Genomic DNA, 15,692 nt, shown 5'->3' with positions numbered 1-15,692 from the left:
GTAAAATGATGCATGGTGACGTCATTTAAAATTAAAATAGTTAAATGAACTTGCCTGTCCAACCTTAAGGTTCGCAGGCAGGCGAAGAGCCCAGGCGGCCTTCGCATTTTTCATGAAAACCCATCCACGGGGGGGGATGAGGTTTCATGAAGTGTTTAAAAATTCAATAAAAATTATTTTAAAAATTCATTGATATGTCCCAGCTCCTGTGACACTGTCACATGAGGGGACATGTTTTAAAAGTTTTTAATTACTTTACTCATGTGTTTTAAAAAGTTAAACATGCGTGAAGAGCGCAGGCCTGGACTCAGGGAACTCCCCCACCGCCCGCACAGGGAGCGCTCAGCACTTCTGGGCAAGCATCATGCTGGGGGGGCCAATTAATGACCACCCACGTAGAGTGGCGGTGTGGACCTGATCGGGGGCGCTAATCGGGTTTGTGCTCGTTCCCGCCCTCCCCCGCACAACCACCATCATCACCACCTGCACCCCCCCCCCCCCCCCCCCCCCCCCCCCTCACCTAATGGGGGGAAAATTCAGCCCATAAGATAGACATCAATACAAAGTGGGCAAATTGAATCCCCCAAAATGGATGAGTTTGGTTTGGGTGAGGTTACAACTGTACACTTTGTGGGGAAACCTGGACTTACTTGCTGACCAAAACTCCTCTCTTGATCACACATAAAACCCACCTCAGTAAATATCGGGGACAAAGACACAAAATTTCATGTGCAAGAACTTGCAACTAAAGCTTTAGTAAAACAGAAGCAGCAATTGCTTTGTTAATGTTAACCTATTAAATGTGTCAAAAGTCAATCTAAAGTTAATAGAAATTCAGGTACCCAACCCAGAATTCTTCATGAATGGCATATGATACATCGCTGTTTCACGTTATTGATGCCCATAAGTTTAGAAGTCAAATGCCTCCTGGCTTTGTGCTTTTCATAAAATATAAATATACATTTATCACTCAGCGATATGCTGCAACAATTAAACAAACCTGCTAGAAACTATATTTCCTTGCCCAATATTATTTTTGGGGTTGCTACAGCAATTGGAAAATATGCATGATTCACTGAATGTGTAACATGTACCTTTTTTGTTAAAACTCATAAGCAGTTACATTAGCATTTTCAGTTTGCAGAATTCATGTAACTCATTGTTGAAAGTGACTCTTGAGCTTTGCAAAAGATTTTTATTAACTGTTTTATTAACTGAATTACATTTTTTAGATCACTTTTTCCGATATTCTAAAGGTTGGTTAAAGTAGCACAATCAGTACATTAAATTTTCTATTGAAATTAGGAGGAGTTGAGTTATTCAGCTTCCTCTGATTTTATTGCAGATTGCTGTCAGCAGAATGTCAGGTTACCATTTTTGATAGCATAGAAACTCAGTGGGTGGTAATCAGGCCATAAGCAAGATTTTTTTTTCCAGTTCTATCCAAACTGTCCCTCCAGGGAATGGCAACAGCCCATTTTAATGTGGAGATTCAGCAGCAAAGCTCTAGTTCGTTAACTTTTTTATGTTTTAACTTCTATTACCTTTGATGCAATGATGCAGCAATTAAGTTTTTTCTGTATAGTTTCATTACAAATAGCAATTGCGTTAAACTGCATTGACTAGAGTAGATCGAAAACAGAAAAACTAAATGTTTTTCAATCACAATAATTGGTTTCCTTGTGTACAGTGGAATATAAAAATCAAAATGGACAATGTTAATTTTTGAGCATTTTTATTTTGTGTACCACAATGTTCATCTCTGTTAAATTCTCATTGCTGCCTTCTGTCAATAAATTTGCTCCAGTAGCCAAGCAATCTTGGGCCAAAGCAAGTTGTGAGTTTCTTCATGATGCTGTTAATGTCTAATGGTTGGCCCTTATACTTTCCTGTAGGATGGGGTCAGATTGGTCTAACCACTCTTTCCTTATCAAAAAAGCGATGTGTGTCATCTGGCGTGCAACACATAAGCTTGTGACATTTATTCTGCGTTTCAATGTTGTCCATATTTTGGCACAAGGGTTTTGGAGCCTAGTTTACGCTTGGTTGATCATTAGAGTTTGACTTGATTTTATCAGCCAAAAGAGAGTGAATTTCAAGACTGCAAATTGTTCAAAGAGTTTATTTTGGTATACCATGATAACAACGTGCTGGTGATTGTTGCCTTTATAACCATCAAATTCACCTTGCAGAAAACAAATGTTATATCAGAAATCACCCAAATCTAAACTGTGAAGCAAAATATTGAAAATTCCCCATGCCTATTTCCTGGGAATTAGAGTAGTGTTGGTTCATTCAGTGTAGATGGGACAATTTAAATGTGTGGCGTTTTGGATTGTTAATAAAATATGTAAGCAGGTTAAATGACTACTTGTATTATCTCAACCATGCTTTCAGCAGTAATATATAATTTCTGCAATGACTTCTACAACTTATTCAGCTAACACAACAGTAGAACATTATTTTGGAGTTGCCTTCTTGTGGAGTCTGTTTTCATAGGAAGGGAAGATGATGCAGTGGAATGTCATGACTAATAATCCAGAGGCCCAGGCATAGGTTCAAATCCCAAAAATTTGGAATTGAAAGCTCGTCTCAGTAATGGTGACCATGAAACTATCGTCGGTTGTCATAAAAGCCCATCTGGTTCACTAATGTCCTTTAAGGAAGGAAATCTGCTGTCCTCATCTGGTCTGGCCTACAGGTGACACCAGATCCATAGCAACTTGGTTGACATTAACTGCTTCTGAAATGGCCTATCAAGTCACTCAGTCCAAGGGCAATTAGGGATGGACAACAAATGCTGGCCTTGCCAGCAATGCCCACGTTCCCATGAAAGAATAAAGAAAAAAAGATCAAGGGAGAAAACCAAAAATGTGTTCTAAATGTGGCAGTAAGCATTTTCAAGGGAAGTTACAAACGTTGAGAAATCAATTTGAATTTTTTTTACTATGTTTAATAAGATATTAACTACAGCTTTGTTGACTTTGCAATGTTCTTGTTATTCCATCCCCCATGTTTTTCCTGCAGTTGATTTTTTGAACAGATGGTTTGTTACGCCATATGGTTGATCGAACACATTGAACCATCTCTCAGTGGGTTAATGATACTTATTGCATTGTACTTCCAAATTCTACTCTGTTGGTTAGATTGATGGAATGACTTATTTTTGTAATTAAAGTCCTAAGAATTAGCATTTCTTTGCTGTATTTTATGGCTTATAAAATATGGTTATTTGATTCTTCTGATTTTACCCTAGACCAAATGTTCAACCTTAACATATTCCAATTTCTTGCAATACCATGTGTCAATGAATCTTATATTTGTCCAAATTGCTTTTCTAAATTTTATTAAGAAGGATTAGAGATTACATACTGAACTATTTGAATGTAATTAAGAGTAAAAAGGCCTGAACCGACAACAGATGTTCCACAGCAGGTCAATCAACATTTGAAAGAGCAAATTAAAGTTTTAGTTTGGTTCAATTGGAGTGGGGAGGGTAAATATATCAAAGAGCAGAGCACAGGTAATCATTAAAATTAAAAACAACTCCATTATCCAGGATAGAAAGTCAGTCTTGTTCTCTTGATTGCATACAGTTCATAGTGTACCTCTATGTCTTTAGAAAGTTCAAGCCACAAGCTGGTCAAATAAAATCAAATAATTAAATAATAGTGACCTTTATTAATTTCCACTGGGTGGGGCAGAGAAGGAAGCCGATCCTGAACAAGTCCTATTTAATTTGGAATAGAAGTGGAATGATGAGAAATCCAACCTTGCACGCCAACCACCACCCTGACAGCAACATGGAGAAAAATACGTGCTATGTGACATAGGTTGGGATAGAGGTAAAGTCTTTTTGGACATATATGTGGATAGGTTTGTGGCACAGATCATGAGAATGTCAACAAGTGGCCTGGAGTGGAAGGAGTTTTTTCTGTTTAGGTGAATAGTTTTAACCATGATTGTTTCTTTTAATTGCAGAATGAATGAAGAACAGATAGCGACAGTTTGTTTATCTGTTTTGAAGGCTCTAGCATACCTTCATTCTCAGGGGGTTATCCACAGGGATATAAAGAGTGACTCTATACTTCTAACCAGTGATGGCAGGGTAAGCAATATTGTTGATACTTTTCCTCACACTACTAGATCTCCACAAGTTATGTCAAAATTAGATGACTAAGTAATTAATAGAATGTTATTAATAGATGTGATTCCACAATTGGCAGCACTGACTGAACAATCCTGAGTGTGCCAATAGATACACTAACCAATTTAAGATAATCAGTTGAGCTTATAACGTGGCTCATTTACTCTTGCTAGAAGCAACATACAGTAATATACAGGGACCCATTCTTTGCAAACGAAAGGAATATATTCTAGCCTTTCAACCTTTTTGAATAATCTGGGAGCTTGGAGAACCTATAGTTTCCAGCCATTTTCTCCCAGGCAACACCTCAGTCGATCAGAGTTGACTTACCAACCAATCGGCATCCTCTTCTCCTGTTGTATAAATTGTTGATCATTTGAAATTTGTTATTCTTGCATTTATCCTGATGAGTACAAGATGAAAATGTTCAGCAATATGTCTCTCTTTACAGCTTTGATTAATCAAATGTTAGTATATTTAATAAACAGCGAGCAACCACAGAAATCTTTTCCACTTTTACTTCCAACATTTATAGTTTAAGTATAAACTATAGTTTATAGCAAAAGCCTGGAGAATGATAGTAAATGGTACTCGGCGGAGGAAATTGATTTTGCTATTTTATGTTTTTTTTAGATTAAATTATCAGATTTTGGGTTTTGTGCACAAGTGTCAAAAGAAGTCCCCAGGAGGAAGTCACTGGTTGGAACGCCATATTGGATGGCACCAGAGGTCATCTCTAGATTACCTTATGGAACTGAAGTAAGGATAAGACCACCTGGGGCTGTGCAGCATGTTTTCATCAGAAACCAGACTTCATGGTCTCTAAATTATAACGTTTAATTGCATGAATCACAATGGCTCATTAAACTTTTAATTCCATCCAGACTATTGCTACAATACTTCAGTGGCCATGATCAACATATTAGATTATTGTTATCTATTTTAATGGACAAATTAAATTATTTTTCAGGTGGATATATGGTCTCTTGGGGTTATGGTAATAGAAATGGTGGATGGTGAACCACCGTACTTCAATGAGCCACCTCTTCAAGCTATGAGGAGAATACGAGACAATCTTCCTCCAAGATTAAAGGATGTGCACAAGGTAGCATTCCCAAATTATTTCTTTAAAATTATTTCATACAACTTATCTTTCAACAAGTGAGGCTTGGTTTTAATCTGGAGTGGGTTTTGGGCAGGTGGGGTGAGTCCAAAAAAAAACTCCCTGGCCTAGGTTTCAGGCCTGCTTTAAAAGGGAGTGATTAGGGAGTTAACAAGTACGTCTAATTGCCGAGGGGCTTTATGTAACGTTTCAGGAATGAGTAGGTCAGCAGAAGTGGTGCTTTTCTCAATGACTCCCTGACCTCCGGCTGCAATAGGTTGTACTGGCCTTTTTCTTCTCTTTCTTACTCATCTTTATCCAATTCTTCCATGTCAAATGATGCCACCTCCTTGTCCTTTGACTCTGGAAACTGCAGTCCTCTCTGTAATTCCAGATGATGCAATATGCAGCACACAACAATGATGCAGCGTGCTTTCATGTTGTAGAGAGCCCCCACACTTATTCAGCCACTTGAACTGTTGCTTCAATAGTGCTGTGCCCTGCTCAATAATGGTCCAGGTAATCCCACAACAGTGGTTATAACTTAGTTGTTCAGACATGATGTGGTTAAAAGACTAATGGAATGTTGGCCTTTATCTCCAGAGGGCTGGAATACAAAGGGGAGGAAGTTATGTTACAACTGTACAGAGCGCTGGTTAGACCCCATCTGGAATACTGCATTCAGTTCTGTCGTATGAGGAGAGATTGGTTCGAATGGGCTTGTATTCACTAGAGTTTAGAAGGAGAGGGGATCTGATTGAAACATTTAAAATCCTAACAGGGCTAGACAAACTAGATGCAGGGAGGATGTTTCCCTTGGTTGGGAAGTCTAGAACCAGGGACCGCAGTTTCAGTATATGGGGCAGGCCATTTAGGACTGAGATGAGGAAAAATTTCTTCACTCAGAGGGTGGTCAACCTGTGGAATTCTCTAATACAGAAGGCTGTGGAGGCCAGGTCATTGAGTATATTCAAGAAAAAAATTATAATTTTTTGGATATTAGGGGCATCAAGAGGTATGGAAAGAAAGCGGGAATATGGTGTTGAGATAGAGGATCAGACATGATCATATTGAATGGCAGAGCAGGCTCGAATGGTCGAATGGCCTACTCCTGTTCTTAGTTTCTATGTTTCTATGTTCTGGGCACTGCACCTCAGGAAGGAGATATTAGCCTTAGAGGTGGTGTAGTTCAGATTCACCAGAATGATACTGGGGCGAAAAAGTTAATTATGAGGAAATATTGTATAGACTAGGCTTGTAGTCCCTTGAATATAGAAAATTAAGGGATGATCCAATTGAGATTTAAGATGATCAAAGCAGTAATTAGGGTAGATAGGGCAAACTGGTGAGAGAGTCCAGAACAAGGGAATATTGCTCTAAAAGAAGAGTCAGGCCACTCAGGGTGATATCAGAAAACACTTGTTCACACAAAGGGTAGTGGAAATCTATAAATCTCTCCTCCTAAAACTGTTGGTGCTGGATGTCAGTTGAAAATTTCAATATTGAGGCTGGTAGATTTTTGTTAGCCAAAGGTATTAAGTAGCATGGGACCAAAGTGGGTAGATGGAGTTAAGGTGCAGATCAGCCATGATCTAATTGGATGGCAGAACAGGCTTGAGAGGGCGAATGAACTACTCCTGTTTATATGATTGCTAAGGGGTGTTATCAGTCAAGTGTGCAGGGAGTTGGCCCTTGGCCACAGCCAGCCACCCTACTATGTTCTCGGAAGAATGAAGAGTTGGAGGATAGATACATGTTACAGAATGAAATCATTGTAATGGCAGACCTGCTTGTTTCTTCTGTGGCAATCACACATTAATTAAGTGACCGTCCTTCCTGCTGACTGAAGCTGTTGGCTTGGCTTTTGCTTTCTTTATGGTTCCTTGAACGCAGTCAAAAATGACCAGGCACAAGAGAACCTAGTCAGTGCCACAAATTCCAGGGTTCTGTCCTTTGTGTTGGCCTGAGAAAGGTGATATATTGGTTAGTCCTGGCAAATAGTGCATTAGTGCTCAATCACGTTCCTGATGGTCAATCTTCCAACAATTCACTCCTCCAGGAATGTAGGAAGATGGCTACTTCGGGACAAAGGGCTACCCACCCCATTGTGGCTGTTGACACCAGTCTACAACCATATCCCACCTGAACAGCTAAGGTACAATCACTGCCATGTGACCATCCAAAACTTTTTTGAGCACAGTATTGAATGAGGCAGCTATGTGCTGCAGACTGGGAGATGCAAGTGGTATTGCCTGTAAGGAGCCTAAGCAAATGGCAGTGATGACTTAACAACTGGAACAGCATGGCTGCGTGGACCGGTAAACCCAGTTGTAGAATGATGTGCTGGACAATGGCAGCCTGGGTAAGACCTTCTGTAAGAGCATCCTGCCACCTACTGCCTTCTACTGAGTCTTGAGGCTGCTCCAGCTTCTCTTCCTCTTCTTCCAACTGTTGTACCATCCAAAGCACTGAACCAAGAATGGCATCCATGATAAGCTGTGAGAGGTCCATAAGGCAAACTAAGTAATTGCTAAGCATAAAAATCCCTTGAAAACCCACTGATTACAGTAGGACATGGGTTGCTGCAATGTGAGTGCCCCTTAAATAGTGCTCCCAGTGAGTCAGTGTCCGAAGCCAGTCCCTTGAGATTTTACTCGGCAGGTTGGCCATTGAGCAGTGCTCATAATTTGCCTAATGATAACAACAATGCATTTAACAGAGTAAAACATCCCAAGGCCCTTCACAGGAACTGTAAGAAACAAATTTTGACACTGAGCCACCCAAGCTGATGTTAAGATAGATAACCAAAAGCTTGGTCAAAGAGGAGGGAGAGGGCGATTACATTATCAGACTCCGATTTGTATGCTTTGATGAGGCACCCGCCTGCTTTCAATGTACATCTTAGCCACAAGAATGAAGTCTATAGTTAAAATGGCAGCTGGGCAGGGTCAATTAAAATCAAGCCCATAGAAATCAGATCCTCAAACAAATTAGACAAGAAAAGTAATTCAAAATATTATATATATATATATATAAATCTCTGATTAACTTGAGAGTACCACTTCACGACCAATTTGTACTGTGCATGTTTTTATGAAAAATTAATGTTCCCTTTTTGATTTCGAGACCTTAAACATTTATCATTTCTAATTCATATTGGGCATTCTGTTATGCTCTTGTCATGTAATATTTCCATTCAGTTTTTGAACGTGAGCATGGCTCAAACACTGAGAAGAAATTTAATTAAAATTATGAATGGTGAATACATCCTTTTGGATGAAGGATGATTACCTGAGAAGTGCAATTAATGTCGGTAATTGAATTCTAGTCCTTTGCTTATCTTCTGTTGTAACTAGAGGTCAATCTTGTCTTTAGGCAAATATGCAAATATTTAACTTTATTTTAAGGTGTGTAGGAAAATTCCTTGCACTTGATTGGCTCAATAAACTACCAATTAAACAGCAACAAATCACAAACAGTTATGCAATATGCCAATCAGCACACAGAAATCAGGAGTTAATAGTCAGCTATGTCAGACAACTTCCAATTAGAAATAACCAACTGAAGAAACAAAGTGGAATCAGCCAAATAAAATATTATTGCAAAATATTTTTGATTGCCAACTTGCATTCTCCACTAGTTTAAACAGGTTATTTCTGCAAGTGGAGATATTGATAAATAACAAGATTTACAAGAAAACAATTAAACTTGCCTTTCCAATTTAATTTTCTGTGTTTAATTATTTGTTTATCATCAAACACCCCAGCCTCTCCAAAAAGCTGAGAACTTTAAGTTCATGGCTTTGCCAGAACCACCACAGGGAGATGAAGAGATCTTACTTATCTATAATTTATCATGCGCTTGTATCAATAATTTCCAGTATGTTGCCGTTTGAGCATTTTCACTCTAAAGGAACATTTTAGCTTGCTTCAATTTTAGTCAGTGCCGCAAATCTGTAATGCGAAGTTAAAGCCTGAAGAAAGAGAGGCTACAGGTGGTAACTTAAAAACAAAACAAAATATAAACTATGAAATACTTTGAGCATATGTTTTGATGGGAGCATTGTAGTCTAGGGATGGATTGTTTAAATACTGATGGTGAGAGACAAAATGAGAAAGAGCGCGACACTTGGAAAGAAACACACATATATGCAGAGGATAAATAGCACAGAGAGACTGTGATCCTGGGAGAAACGGTGAGGAAGGAAACCACACACAGGAAAGAAAGATAGTGATCCAGAGACCGCAAGAGATTAGCGCAAAGAGAAAGCAATCAAGAGAAAAACACAGACCAGAAGCTATTGCAAGAGAATGGTAGACAGACAGGGACTGCAGAGAGAGGAGCAGTCAAATGCACACAGAGAACAAAAGAAAAACAGAGAAGCACAAAGACAGACATAAAAACTAAAAGAAAGATTCAAAAAACAGAATGAGAGAATGGCACACAGACCCAGAGACAGAAACACAAAAGTAGAAAGTGATAGAGAGGTATCGAGAGAGGAACAAAAGGGGGGAAGAGGGAGAGACACATACACACATAAATGGAAAGAGATATAGACAAATGGCTAGGGAGTGTGATGGAGTAAGAAGTCTCCATTTTAACTTGGAGCAGCAGCTGTACATGTGGGATCCAAGGAAAGAGGAAAACTCTCCCAACTTTGATCGCCCAAGAACCGGGGGGATTTTATCTCCTAGTCATGAATGTACATAAGCCCTGTCAATCTCCCACTGGCACCCCTTGGGAAGCAGCACTCGGATAAGTCATCAAGAGAGGATTTGGGAGGGGCTCATGGTCAGTTGGGGGGGGGCGCCTGTGGCAGAGAAGGCCTAATCTTTCATAATGGGGCATAACGGTGTGTTTCAGCTCTTGCATTTTGAACCTGTGACTGCTCTTCCCACTGCTGTCTTGGCAGGAAAGCCCAGTTAAAATAGCAGTCAGCCTCTGATGGCAACATCAGACCCTCAACCTACATATTTATAAAACAACTCCTCTGCTTTCTGGTAGCTGTCCTTTCTGCATGCTGGGAAGATCAGATCAAAATCAGAACAGAGCCAGACCTCGTCGCCTTAGTCCCATTATAATTGCCCACTCGTTTAACTGATGGGCTTCAATCACCCCCTGAGAAAAATTAAGGCAGATTGTGAGGGAGAGATTTGTAAGACAAAAGGGAGAGGGGTCCAGAGAGAGATGAAGTCACAGAATTTAATCCCCAAAGTAGATAAGGTGGTTAAGAAGACATCTGGGATATTTGCCTTTATTAGCCGAAGCATAGAATACAAGAGCAGGGAGGTTATGCCTAAACGTATAAAACACTGGTTAGGCCACAGCTGGAGTATTACATGCAGTTCTGGAATCCACATCATAGGAAGGATGTGATTGCTCTAGAGAGAGTGCAGAGGAGATTTACTAAGATGTTGCCTGGGCTGGAGAGTTTTAGTTATGAGGAGAGATTGAATAGACTGGGGTTATTTTACCTGGAGCGGAGGAGATTGAGGGGGGACATGATTGAGGTGTATAAAATTGAGGGCCATAGATAGGAAGGGACTTTTCCCCTTGGTGGAGGGATCAATAACTACGGGACATAGATTTAAGGTAAGACGCAGGAGGTTTAGAGAGGATGTGGGGAAGAATTTGTGCACCCAGAGGGTGGTGGGTATCTGGAACTCTGCCTGAAAGGGTGGTAGAGGCTGAAACCCTCACAACATTTAAGAATTATTTGGAAGTGCACTTGCGATGCCATGGCGTACAAGGCTATGGGCCTAGTGCTGGAAAATAGGATTAGAATAGTTAGGTACTTGTTTGACCGGCACAGAGTCGATGGGCCGAAGGGCCTTTTTCTGTGCTGTAGACCTCTATGACACTCGGGTAGTTTTCCCTCATTAGCGCCAACTACGGTATTTGGTGGGCCAGAAATACCTGCGAGTCTTGGGACAGTTGTGGAGAAATGTCTAAAAATTTGAAGCAGTTGCAGCAGATATTTTTCTCCTTGTTCCAGCTGATGTTTCCCCTCACCAACACTCTTAATATTAATCAGTAACATGTTTTGAAATGCCAATTCCCTGCCTCTCCCAGCTTGCTTAAAATTGATACAATGCAATAATATGCTGGAACAAATCACTTGCCCAAACTATGATGAAGTGTTCTGCATTTCATGAAATGTCACACCTGCCATTGAAAAAAACCTTTCATTTACGATTAGAACTTTACAGGTGTTTTGGGTGCTATGCTTTTTTTAAACCGGCTAATACTCAAATGTACAGGTCATAATCAGTTATCATGTCAAACTATTAAAGGAGGCCAGCCTGGTGGTTAATGGCCCAAGCAACTGCTAATACCAGTCAGCACCTTGTTAAATTAAGAAATACCCTGTCCTTTGCAGACAGAAGAAGCCTGACCACGTATTACGCCTTTTCCAACTAGACAAAAGCTGGGGAGCAGCCAATCCCTGGCTCATTCCCCATGGCAATGCCTCGACCAATCAGAGTTGATCTGCTTGGGTTGAATTTGAAACAAAAGCTTGGCAGTTAACTGTTAATTGTCCTGTGCTGCATTCTCCATGGCAATGTCTCTACCAATCAAAGTCCACTTGCCAACCAATCAGCACTCTCTTCTCATGTAATCCAATTTGGTGCTCCCTTTACTGTTGGTTTATCTTGTGTAGGTGTCCTGATGAGTACAAGACAAAAAGCTACGCTGGCATGTCTCTTTTCTCAGCAATACTCAATGCCCTTATAAATCAATAAACCTGGCAATCTGGTCATGAGTATTGTCATGAATAATGCCTCTAGTATTTTAATAACTTTAATATTCAACAATAAAGAATGTGCATTTTATTATGACTTATACACTTTGAAATATCTATCACTTGGAACCCTGCAAATGAAGTTTCAAAATCGAACCACTAAATAAATTGATTCACTGACACACAATGTGTGCACCACCCACATATAAATAATATATCTGTACCTTAGCCAGAAAACATAATTTATAAATGGACATTATACACATGTGTATAAGTGGTTGTTCAATGAACCAAAATAATTATGGAATTTATGAATAAAGGTAAATGTAAGAAAAAAATTAAACATATTGTTAATTTGTGAGCACGTTAAATGTTTCTCAGAGACAGTTGCAAAGTAATCTGGAATATTCTACATTTTTAAACCCATTATTTCATATTTTCTTTTCTCGTGTGCTTTAGGCTTCATCTGTGCTGCGAGGCTTCTTGGACTTGATGTTAGTGAGGGATCCTTTACAAAGGGCATCTGCACAAGAATTGTTAAAGCATCCATTCCTCAAGCTAGCCGGACCCCCATCCTGTATTGTACCTCTTATGAGACAATACAGATATCGCTGAATGGAGAGAACCTCTTAGCACATCATTGAAATGAGAATCAAACAAACAATAAATGGTAGCACCAGAAAATGTGAATGAAGAAGACTGAAGGATATTACAGTGAAAACAGATTATGATCGATCTTGAAACTGTTGGTCAAAGATATACAAAGCAAAATAACGTGTTGTACTCCAGTTCCCTAAGCTGCTGGTGTACCAATTCAGGTGCATAGTGCCGCAGTATAATCAATCAGGCAGTCGTGAGGTATATTTCTCATGACTTAGCTGGTGACTTCAAGCAGTACCTTCTAGAGCTTAGTTTCCTTGGGAGGTCAGTTTGTCTGTCTTTCAACTTGTGCAGGGGATGGAATTCATATCAGGTTCAAAGGCTCAGACATTGTAATAGATTGCAGCACATTCAGGACTCTCTTGCAGAGTCTTGCTCAGTGAAATGTGTGGAATTTGTATTTCTATAAAATAGTGACTTTTTTTTCTTTGGTAAGCACTTTTTCCACACTAGACGTGCAATGTATTTTGGATTGGATTTGTATCTTATCTACATTTTTTTTCCCCGATAAACTAACAGTATTTTGTGGTGAAGTAACTGTTGTGATAGCAATCAATATTAAGAGAATATTTTCAGGGACATTAACAAGACCTTTACATGGGTGGGGGTTTGTCACTTTGTAGGATGAAATACTTTTGAGTTGCATACATTAAAAAACTTGTTCCAAATTTATTTACTGAAACAATTTGGTTCTGACTTGAGGCACTGCATTGAACACTAAAGAATTTGTTTATTTTGATACATTAACACAATTTTGCTTGACCACGTGTTACTTTATGGTTTTTAAAAAATATTTTTGCTGCTGTCTACTCAGTGAATGTTTATAACATGAAATTAAATGTGATGTTTGTTAAATGTGGTTGCATGTTTTAACAGTCATGCAAAGTTTGACGGAAACTTAGTAAGGTATAGTGCTGCATAGAGTGAAATTTGTGCACCTCTACAGAAGAAATAAATGATGCTGGTTATTTATTAAAAATTAACACCTTTATTTTGTCTCAACATTCACAAAACACATATAGTAAAATACCTAATTCTACATTTACAACATATACAACTCATCAAGGGGAGATGGTGGTGTAGGGTATTGTCACTGGACTATTAATCCAGAGACCCAGAGTAAAACAGTGAAAACTTGGAAAACAGTGGCAGAATCGGACAGAGTCAGCATGGATTTACGAAAAGGAAATCATGCTTGGCAAATCTACTGGAATTTTTCGAGGATGTAACTAGTAGAGTTGATGAGGGGGAGCCAGTGGATACGGTTTATTTGGACTTTCAGAAGGCTTTCGACAAAGTCCCACGTAAGAGATTAGCGTGTAAAATTAAAGTGCATGGGATTGGGGGTAGTGTATTGAGATGTATAGAAAACTGGTTGGCAGACAGGAAACAAAGAGTAGGAATAAACGAATGGTAGGCAGTGACTAGTGGGGTACCGCAGGGATCGGTGCTGGGACCCCAGCTATTCACAATATATATTAAAGATTTAGATGAGGGAGCTAAATGTAATATCTCTAAATTTGCAGATGACACAAAGCTGGGTGGGAGGGTGAGCTGTGACGGGGATGCAGAGATGCTTCAGTGTGATTTGGACAAGCTGAGTGAGTTGGCAAATGCATGGCAGATGCAGTATAATGTGGATAAATGTGAGGTTATCCACTTTGGTAGCAAAAACAGGAAGGCAGATTATCTGAATGGCTATAAATTGAGAGCAGGGAATGTGCAACGATACCTGGGTGTCCTAGTACACCAGTCACTGAAGCTAAGCATGCAGGTGCAGCAGGTGGTAAAGAAGGCAAATGGTATGTTGGCCTTCATAGCGAGAGGATTTGACTACAGGAACAGGGATGTCTTGCTGCAATTGTACAGAGCCTTGGTAAGACCACATCTAGAATATTGTGTGCAGCTTTGATCACCTTTTCTGAGGACGGTCATGCTATAGAGGGAGTGCAGCGAAGGTTTATCAGACTGATTCCTGGGATGGCGGGACTGACATATGAGGGGAGATTGAGTCAGTTAGGATTATATTCGCTGGAGTTCTTAAGAATGAGGGGGTTCTCATAGAAACCTATAAAATTCTAACAGGACTAGTCAGGGTAGATGCAGGAAGCATGTTCCCGATGGTGGGGGAGTCCAGAATCGGGTCACAGTCTGAGGATACAGGGTAGACCATTTAGGACTGAGATGAGGAGAAATTTCTTCAACCAGAGAGTTGGGAGCCTGTGGAATTCGCTACCACAGAAAGTAGTTGAGGCCAAAACATTGTATGTTTCAAGAAGGAGTTAGATATAGCTCTTGGGGTGAAAGGGATCAAAGGATATGGGGAGAAAGCAGGAGCAGGCTATTGAGTTGGATGATCAGTCATGATCATAATGAATGCTGGAGCAGGCTCGAAGGGCTGAATGGCCTACTCCTATTTTCTATGTTTCTAGTGCTCTGGGGACAAATCCCACCACAGCAGATGGTGAAATATGAATCAATTATAAATCTGGAATTAAAGATCTAAGGATGACCATGAAACCATTGATGTAGAAACCTGTCTGGTTCACTAATCTGCCGTCCTTACCCAGTCTGACCTCCATGTGACTCCAGACCCACAGCAATGTGGTTGATTCTTAAATGCCCTCTGAAATGGCCTAGCACGCCAGTCAGTTCACAGGGGCAATTAGTAACGGTCAATAAATGCTAGCCTAGCCAGCAACGCCCCACTCCCATGAACGAATTAAAAAAAGATTAAATGCTAACTATTGTGCTGTAAGAATGTTGTGGTCATCTTTGTTTACTTTCCTGATGGTGTAAAACAATAAGGAATGAATGTTATGAGGATGTATGAAATCAAACTCGCACCAAGTCCCATTCATAGATCATCCCTGCGCATGCTGACCTAGTTTCTGGTTAAGCAACACCAAGTTTAAAATTTGTATCCTTGTTTTCAAATCTCTCCATGTCCTCACTCATTGCCACCTCTTTAATCTCCATCAGTCCTGCAGCTCTCCACAATATCTGCGCTCCTCTGATTCTGGTTTCAGATCCCCAGATTT

At 39.9% G+C, this 15,692-nt stretch overlaps 1 protein-coding gene across 1 annotated transcript in view; it reads left to right on the top strand.

Annotated features, from left to right (window-relative positions):
• pak5 (p21 protein (Cdc42/Rac)-activated kinase 5) overlaps nt 1-13,617 on the top strand; it is a 201,812-nt gene extending 188,195 nt beyond the window's left edge. Inside the window, exons 7-10 of the mRNA XM_041173288.1 lie at nt 3,982-4,108; nt 4,781-4,906; nt 5,118-5,252; nt 12,451-13,617. Coding sequence (XP_041029222.1) covers nt 3,982-4,108; nt 4,781-4,906; nt 5,118-5,252; nt 12,451-12,606 — 544 coding nt within the window. The 3' untranslated portion in view covers nt 12,607-13,617. The remainder of the gene's footprint in view (nt 1-3,981; nt 4,109-4,780; nt 4,907-5,117; nt 5,253-12,450) is intronic.
• The last annotated feature ends 2,075 nt before the right edge of the window (nt 13,618-15,692 follow it).

This window comes from Carcharodon carcharias, chromosome 2 (assembly GCF_017639515.1).
Source record: "Carcharodon carcharias isolate sCarCar2 chromosome 2, sCarCar2.pri, whole genome shotgun sequence".
NCBI classification, from domain to species: domain Eukaryota; kingdom Metazoa; phylum Chordata; class Chondrichthyes; order Lamniformes; family Lamnidae; genus Carcharodon; species Carcharodon carcharias.
The sequence above is the reverse complement of the archived record's forward strand: the minus strand, read 5'-3'. Positions and strand labels throughout refer to the sequence as shown.